This window comes from Arvicanthis niloticus, chromosome 21, assembly GCF_011762505.2.
Source record: "Arvicanthis niloticus isolate mArvNil1 chromosome 21, mArvNil1.pat.X, whole genome shotgun sequence".
Lineage (NCBI taxonomy): Eukaryota > Metazoa > Chordata > Mammalia > Rodentia > Muridae > Arvicanthis > Arvicanthis niloticus.
This window is the reverse complement of record NC_047678.1, coordinates 42,063,370-42,071,662: the sequence shown is the minus strand read 5'-3', so window position 1 is coordinate 42,071,662 and position 8,293 is coordinate 42,063,370. Positions and strand designations below refer to the sequence as shown.

At 50.5% G+C, this 8,293-nt stretch overlaps 1 protein-coding gene across 1 annotated transcript in view; it reads left to right on the top strand.

The window, feature by feature from the left end:
- Ccdc13 (coiled-coil domain containing 13) overlaps nucleotides 1-8,293 on the top strand; it is a 43,922-nt gene that overhangs the window by 1,191 nt on the left and 34,438 nt on the right. Inside the window, exon 2 of the mRNA XM_034484181.2 lies at nucleotides 5,478-5,704. Within this exon, the coding sequence (XP_034340072.1) occupies nucleotides 5,484-5,704 (221 nt within the window). The 5' untranslated portion in view covers nucleotides 5,478-5,483. The remainder of the gene's footprint in view (nucleotides 1-5,477; nucleotides 5,705-8,293) is intronic.

The window sequence follows — 8,293 nt, the reverse complement described above, 5'->3', positions numbered from 1 at the left end:
GTAGTTGTGTCTTTAAAATGCCAAATTCTTTCGCGTTTTCCAGTAATACTCATTAAGCACCTGCTGTATCCTGTAGTACGGCCATGAACAAAGTGGATGAAAATATATGTCCTGGTAGGCGTGGTGGCACATACCTAGCATTTGGGAGGCTAACACAGGAGCACTGCCATGAGTTTGAGGCAAGCCTGGTTTACACAGCAAGTGCCGGGTCATCAGGCCAGCCCTTCCAGGACTCTGTCTCAAACAGCTAAAAAGAAAGTTTAAGTGCATGTCCTCTGGTAGTTTACACACTAGTGGGAGAGAACACAGTTGGTGTGTAACGTGTACTACCGGTCGGGTGCAAAGGCAGACTGCCTGGGCCGTGGGACAAGCCGGTACTCAGTGAGTACAAGCAAAAGATGGTGGCTCATATTCACTAACAAGTTGGCTAGATTTAGAACCATCTAGGAAACACAACTCTGTGTGTGCACAGTGTGTGAAGGTGTTTCCAGAATTTAGCTGAGAAAGGAAGACCCACCATCCCATAGAGTCCCAGACTGAAAACAGTAGTGGAGCCTTCATCAGTTTGTGCTTCCCCAATGGACTCCTGGTGACCATCCACTTGTAGGCACCACCTTCCCTGACATGGTGGGCCGTGTCCTCCAAAACCACGAGCCAACTAAGCCCCCTTCCCTTGACTTGCTTTGCTCACACATTGGCCCACAGCCATGGGAAAGGTAACTCATACACAGTGGGCACAGGGGGCAGCACTTCTCGGGAGCTCAGGAGAGTCATCCCGGGGAAGAGACCCATCAAACCCAGAGATGGCCAGGAAGGAGCCGGAGAACACACAGAGACAAGAACTTAGAAGGAGCAGAACGGGTGCAAGCTGCAAGCCAGAGGCACCCCTAGTGATGACCCAGAAGGGGAGGGACCCTGGCTTTGTGCTATGGTGGGTGTATTCCATTGGACAGCATCAGGGCCAAGTGTGTGAAGAACAGGCTGGAGTATGGGGGTGAGGCAAGAACAGAGAGAGACTGAGTTATAAAACTATGGTAATAGCCTGTTGGGTGATGGTCGTTGGTCTAGTGGGAAAGGTAGTCGTCTCCAGAATCTAGACCAAAAGGCCAACAGCTAGTCAATTGTGTCGGCCATGTCAAACTCAGGAAACCAGAGCCCCTGTGCTCTTGGGTTCTTTGCCCCAGTTTTACCTCTGCTGCCTCCCTCCCCAGGATGAGTTTCTGGTCACCCACTCTCCATGGGTGCATGCTCTCAGCTAGTTCCTTGGGGAAGCCCCTAGGGGTTCTTACCTTTCCCTCAGAGCATGTTCACTTCATCTGTGTGGTCAGGGCCTGTCTCTCCTGCCAGACTGAGGTCCACGAGGAAGGACAGAGCTGTGTGAGGTTAGCATCTGTTCAATCAGCCTCAGACCTTCAGCTCACAGAAGTCTGAGCTGACCACCTGCTGTCTGCTCGTCCCAGGCGCCCCCACCCTGAGCTGCTGTGGTTTCCTTACTGTTCCTGGCATGGCACCAACTGGGAGCCCTCCATCTCATACTGAGGCTCCGAGCAAGGGGCAATATCTCAGCAGTCTGGGCAGTGCATAGGTGTCTGTCACTGAAGGCCCAGCGCTCACATGGGGACTCCACTGTGCCAGGGACACTAACTTTCTGTAGATGATACAGTGCTTGGCATACATTCTCACACTTCACTGTCCCATCTTCCCTGGGAAGGTCATAATAGTTATCATTCCATTCAGCAAGGGGGGAAACTGAGGTAGAGATAAGGTAGCTTGCCCTGGACACAGGGTACATCTGTTTCTGGGTGTCTTTAGGGGCAAATTGGGAATGGGAGGGAAAGTTTTATGAGAACTTGGTGTTGGCTGTAGGGCTGGGGGACTGGCAAGATTCAGTGCTTGGGGCATGTAGGCTACATAGGGAAGCAGAGCGTGTGGTGCACTTAGCTAGGACTTAGCGAGACAAGCCAGGAGGGATGGCCAGGGCCCCTGCAGCCTTTGGTGCCTTTGGGCTTGGACCTCCGCTTCTGCATAGGGACCTCAAGCTCACAGCTGTCCTTCTGAGAAGCATGTTGTGTCGGCCAGTGCAGGCCATGCAGCAAGCCGGGTGAGGAGCTTCAAGGGCAGCCAGAGCCGTCTCACCATCCTAAGCATCATCGGTAGCTCACCAATGATTCACCTCACTGCTGTGTGCCAGGGCAGTGACAGGCACCTGTGTGGGCCTCATGGTTGATGGGAAGGGAGGGAGACAGTCAGCCTGCGTGTGAGCATACAGGGACACTAAATGCTTTCGAGGCAGATGACACAGGTAGCAAGAGGGCTTCGATTTGTCTTCTCTCTTACAGGAGCCGGTGAGATAGGCCTGGTGCGAAGGGGTGTCTGAGAGCAGGTTGGCAGATGGGTGGCTCAGGGAGCCAAGCAGGGAGTGTAAATGTCCTGAGGTGTTTGTGAGCCTGGGAGTACACTGAAGGAGGCAATATGGAGACAGACTCAAGAACAATCATAAAAATTAAAATGTATGATAATTGGATGATGAGTGTTCATTTCTCTGGTTTCTGTAACACTGAACCACAGACTGAGTGGGGTATGAAGAAAGGAGGTTTAGCTCCTGAAGCCCTGCCACAGAGAAATCTGCCCATCCTCGATCACGGAGGCGCCATTCCCACTAAATGAGAAGCGAAGCAGCGCAGATGTCATCCACGGGACACAGATAAAGAGGATGCACATGTGCACAGTGTGGCTTGAGGAAAGAAGCATAGCAGCTCAGAAAATGGGACAGGGCTGGGAATTACGTAGTTAGCCAATAAGCCAAGCTCGGGAAGGTGAACGGCACCCTTTCTTTCATCTGTGCAGCCATGACACCAGAGCTAATACAATCCTGGGAAGGGACCTCATGGCAGAGAAAGGGTGACCAGAGACATGGGACGTGAAACAGAAGAAGAGACTGTTGGGAGAGGAGTAGGTCAGAGGTCACAGGAACAAAGTGAGCAGGTCCACAGTGAAACCTATTGCTCTTTATGTTAGCTTAAAGGGGAGGGCCATGTGAGAGCGTGATTACATCCATTTTGGCTGACAAAGCCAGAAGCCCAAGGTTGAGGGGCTACATATGGCAGTGGCCTTGTCAGTCTGAGGTGGTTCAAGACATTACATGGTGAAAGACGAGAGTATGCTTACATACATGCATTCATATGTGGATGTGTGTGTGTGTGCGCGTGCGCGCGCGCGAGCACGTGCATAGCAGTTTCTTAGAAAGTTAAACAAGATTTTACCACAGAACCAGAATTTTCACTTCATGTATTTATGAAGAGAAATGAAAGCATGCTCACATGTTTATAGCATTTTGATTCTGGGGTGTCCAAGCAGCAGCTAGAACTACAGGCCCAGTGTGGCTTCTAGACACTAAAATGCTACTCAGCAGTGGAAAGCCAGGGCCTGACACATGCATGCAGCAGTGGAAAGCCAGGCCTGACACATGCATGCAGCAGTGGAAAGCCAGGGCCTGACACATGCATGCAGCAGTGGAAAGCCAGGGCCTGACACATGCATGCAGCAGTGGAAAGCTAGGGCCTGACACATGCATGCAGCAGTGGAAAGCCAGGCCTGACACATGCATGCAGCAGTGGAAAGCCAGGCCTGACACATGCATGCAGCAGTGGAAAGCCAGGGCCTGACACATGCATGCAGCAGTGGAAAGCCAGGCCTGACACATGCATGCAGCAGTGGAAAGCCAGGCCTGACACATGCATGCAGCAGTGGAAAGCCAGGCCTGACACATGCATGCAGCAGTGGAAAGCCAGGCCTGACACATGCATGCAGCAGTGGAAAGCCAGGCCTGACACATGCATGCAGCAGTGGAAAGCCAGGGCCTGACACATGCATGCAGCAGTGGAAAGCCAGGCCTGACACATGCATGCAGCAGTGGGGGCGAACATCTGAAAAGTGGCATGGGACAAAAAAAGAGATCCAGTCACAAAAACCTACTTTCACTGACTCTAGTCGTGTGAAAGGCAAAAAGAGTGAACAGAAGCAGCATGGGGTGGGGACTGGCAGCCGAGTCTGAGAGCTCGGGCCACACGGGAGCATTGGTGTGATGGCGATTCCTCTGGTAAATAGTGTTGGCCTAGCTGAGAGGTCATGCTGTCAGAGTGGCTATGCTGTGGGGGTGATGGGTTGAAGAAGCTGTACAGCGATTGATTTGTGGGCCAGGATATGATTGTACAAGCTGAGCATGTCCTGGATCCCTACATGAGTGACAATAGGCCAGTGAAACAGGAGAAAGAGCAAGGTCGCTTGTTCAGCATGCCCACGTGTTTCTGACTCCTGGTCAACGAGCATCCAGGGCAGAGGGAGGCAGGGAGCAGAGCCTTGGCAGACATGAGTGGTACAGGAATTGCCCCCTGGATTCTGTTTGAAATTGAGAGGAGGCTGGGACAGACGACACCTTGTCTCAAGCTCCTGCTTTGATACTCAGTGTGAGATTTCTGAGGGGACAGTAGATAGTGGTGGCTTGGTTGGTGTGCTGAGTCTTAAGGGAAATGATATTTTCCTTACATCATCATAAGCTCCTTCCTGTGAGAAGGAAGGACAGATGGACAAGGAGGCATATGTCAGAAACACTTGGTTCCAAAGGGCCTTTCCTGCTTGTTAGGTTGAAACCCAGTACTTTGGGGCTTGTCTTCTGAGAGAGTGGGTCACCTCAAAGTATAGTAGAAAGATTTGCTGGGCTGTCTGTTCATGCTTATGTGTTTTAACATGTGTAAATTGTAACTCAAATAAGTTGTTTATGTGTTTATTTTTGGTTTTGACACTAGGCTGGTATAACCCAGGCCAGCCTTGAATGCCTGACTCTCCTGTTGGGATTCAAAGTCTGGGTCTGTAGGTATGTGCCGATGTCTCAGATCTAGCCCTCAACTGTGAAGAAGAAATGATGGCTGGAGCCTATGTCCAGAGATTGGGATCTAGCTGGTCTGGAGATGAGCCCAGACGTCTTCAGCTTTGACAGCTCCTGGGAGAGTCTAGTGTGCAGCCAGAATTGAAAGCTGCTGACAGAAGGGCCAGGGAAATGAGTCAGAACAGTGAATCTCCTGCTGCCACCTGCAGTCGGGAGTCTGCTCTGCCCTGCTTTAGGTGAGGGAGTCCGAGTGTCTTCTTAGACTCACTGATGGCTCCGTAGAGAGCCTCAGCCTCAGCCTCAGCCTCAGCCTCAGCCTCAGCCTCAGCCTCAGCCTCAGCCTCAGCCTCAGCCTCAGCCTCAGCCTCAGCCTCAGCCTCAGCCTCAGCCTCAGCCTCAGCCTCAGCCTCAGCCTCAGCCTCAGCCTCAGCCTCAGCCTCAGCCTCAGCCTCAGCCTCAGCCTCAGCCTCAGCCTCAGCCTCAGCCTCAGCCTCAGCCTCAGCCTCAGCCTCAGCCTCAGCCTCAGCCTCAGCCTCAGCCTCAGCTGGCCTGCATCTTGCCACGTGCTAGTTGTATGCTTCTCTGTTCTCAGGGCAAGATGGCGGCTGATGAAAGCTCCGCAGACACTCTGCGACTCCAGTTCAAGGCCATGCAGGAGCTACAGCACCGACGGTTACAGAAGCAGATGGAGAGAAAAAGGGAGAAAGAGCTGAGCTGTCAAAGCAAAGCTGACGACCAGGAGGGGCTCATGGTGATCCCTGATGGCCTCAGTCTCCTCAACACAGAGGAGCAGAACCTGAAAAACATCTTTGAGAAGAGGTAAGGATCCTTCGGCCATACTGCAGGCAAGTGGAGAGGGCAGGGGTGCAGGTAGAGAGGGCAGGGGTGCAGGTGGAGAGGGCAGGGGTGCAGGTAGAGAGGGCAGGGGTGCAGGTGGAGAGGGCAGGGGGTGCAGGTGGAGAGGGCATGTGTAGATAGCTGGTTCACCTGGGCAGGTGATTGTAAGTTCAGAGTGAGTTTGGCACAGATGTCTGAGGCCTCTCGTAGCTGACTGAGCTGTGCTTTTTGGGGCGGGAACTGCTAGGCAGTGTATTTAAAGCCAGACAGAAAGGCTGTAAACTCATCACGCTGTGGCTATTCTGGATTCTCTCTCACTTTGCTTAGACCTGTGTTTCCAAGGGCTGGGATGGAGTTGATAGTTTGTAGATCCTGGTTCTGACCGGGTCTTTTACCTCTGCCAGCATCTCACCCCACCCCCTACAACACACCCTGAGAGATACCAGCACGTAAATATCACCCTGTTCTGAAGCTCTGCTCATTTCTGACTCTTTTTTTCTTTGGTCATTGGTGTGAAAGTTTAGAGATATCCAGAATGTTCTCAGTGCTCTGGACTTTACTGTGTCACAGGTGCACACAGACCAAGGCTGACGCGGTCCCTCGTGCTAGCCTTGTCCCAAGGACCACAGCCATCGATGAGTTGTCTCTTTGCTTTTGGTTTTGCCCAGAATATTTTCGCTGGATTCAAACTCAATTTCTCAGTTTTCCAAATGACCTACTGTAAAATGCCAATTTAATAAAAAAAAAAAAAAAAAAAAAAGCTTTCTCAGTAATTAAAAAGTCCCATGGCTCTTAAATATTAAACCTCAGTTTGATCCAGACCTGTCTGTAGTGAGTGGACCTGGCCCCAAACCAGAGACAATGGAGCTGGCTGGCCACTCGGGCCTTTGGTGGAGCAGCGTCAGGCACAGCAGAGTTCACAGTGGTCCTCACCTACAATCGCTGTCATTCACAGAGTGCTTGCTTAGCCGTTTTCAGGGCTCGCTCTGGGCTGTGTCATTTGTCCTTCCCATGGCTCTGATCATATACAGGCCTGAAGCAACAATGGACTCACTGAGGCTCGCAGTTTGAGGGTGCATGGTGTATAGCCATTGTATCGGGACAGTAGTGGGAAGAGCTCCAGGCTGTGGGTGAGCTGGCTAAGGCATGAAGCAGAGAGCCAGACACCAGCGTAAGGCCCAGCTAAAACCCAAAGCTCTGCTCTGGGTCCCAAAGTTCACAATCTCTGGTTCGGACACCTGAGGCTATAAGGGACATTTTATATCCAAATCCTGCCTTGTGCCTGACATAGGAGCAATCCCAGGCCCATCGGGGTGCTTTGTAGTTCTGAAAAAGCCTCACAGGACGACTGACTGTATAAAGCATGTACATCTGTGTATATGTGTGTATGCATGTGTGTGCATTGTGTGCATGTGTATGCATGTATATGCATGTGTGTGCATGTGTGTGCATGTGTGTGCATGTATATGCATGTGTGTGCATGTGTGTGCATGTGTGTGCATGTGTGTGCATGGTATGTGTATATGTGTGTATTCATGTGTGTGTCCCATGTGTGTATGCATGTGTATGTAAGCATGTGTGTGTGCATGTGTGTGATCTGAGGAAGTGTGTACCCTGAGTTCTCGTGTATCTCTGAAGCTGGGCAAAACTTCTGTAGTGAGTCCATTCTAACCTCTCTGTAGTATTTATTCTTAACTAACACATGATTTTAGTTTTTCAATTCCAGATTTCATTTTTATATTCTTTTATTTATTTATTTTTGCTCTGTTCTTTGAGAGTATTTTAAATCTTGTTTGTTTGCCATTAGAGAGCATGGTCCATATTGGATTTGGAGTTTGCTTTGTGACCTGCAGTCCTTGGGGGCTTGAAATGAATGAGGGGGAGAAGGTCAAGGACACTTCAGTCCCTAAAGTACCTGCTTGCAAACATGAAGACAAATTCGATCCCCAGAACCCATGTTAAAATGCTGGGCATGGTCACATGCCTTTGTAAAGATGGGGACAAGCAGATCCTAGCTATCTGAGCAGCCAGTCTAACATAATTGGTGTTTTCACACACGATCAGACTCACATACATTCATACACACATGTACACGCATGTACATTCATAGACATGTTATCCTACAAGGGCATATAGTATTCTAAGTCTTAATTAAGAATTGAGGCTGGTGTCCAGGTTTTAGGTGAAGTTGGCTTCTAGGCTAGTGAGACACCCTGTCTCAAAGAAGGTGGATGGCATTCCTGAGTATAACCTCCACGGGTGTTCTCTCAGCTCCATACACATGCACACGTGCAGATCTGCATACATGCGTATCTGCACACACACAAACACACACACACACACACACACACACACACACACACACACACACGAGGGCTTTTATGTAACCCATATGAAGAAATAAGCAACACTGCCTGAGCCTTCTTACACAGCACATCCAGACTTACTCAGCCAGCTCTGGGAACAGTATGTTCAAATCTCTTTTCTCTCATCGATTTGGTCTTATTTTGTACAGACAACTTCTTAGTGCCCCCTAGTGCCCACCCCTGATACTACAAGTGTAAGCCAGCC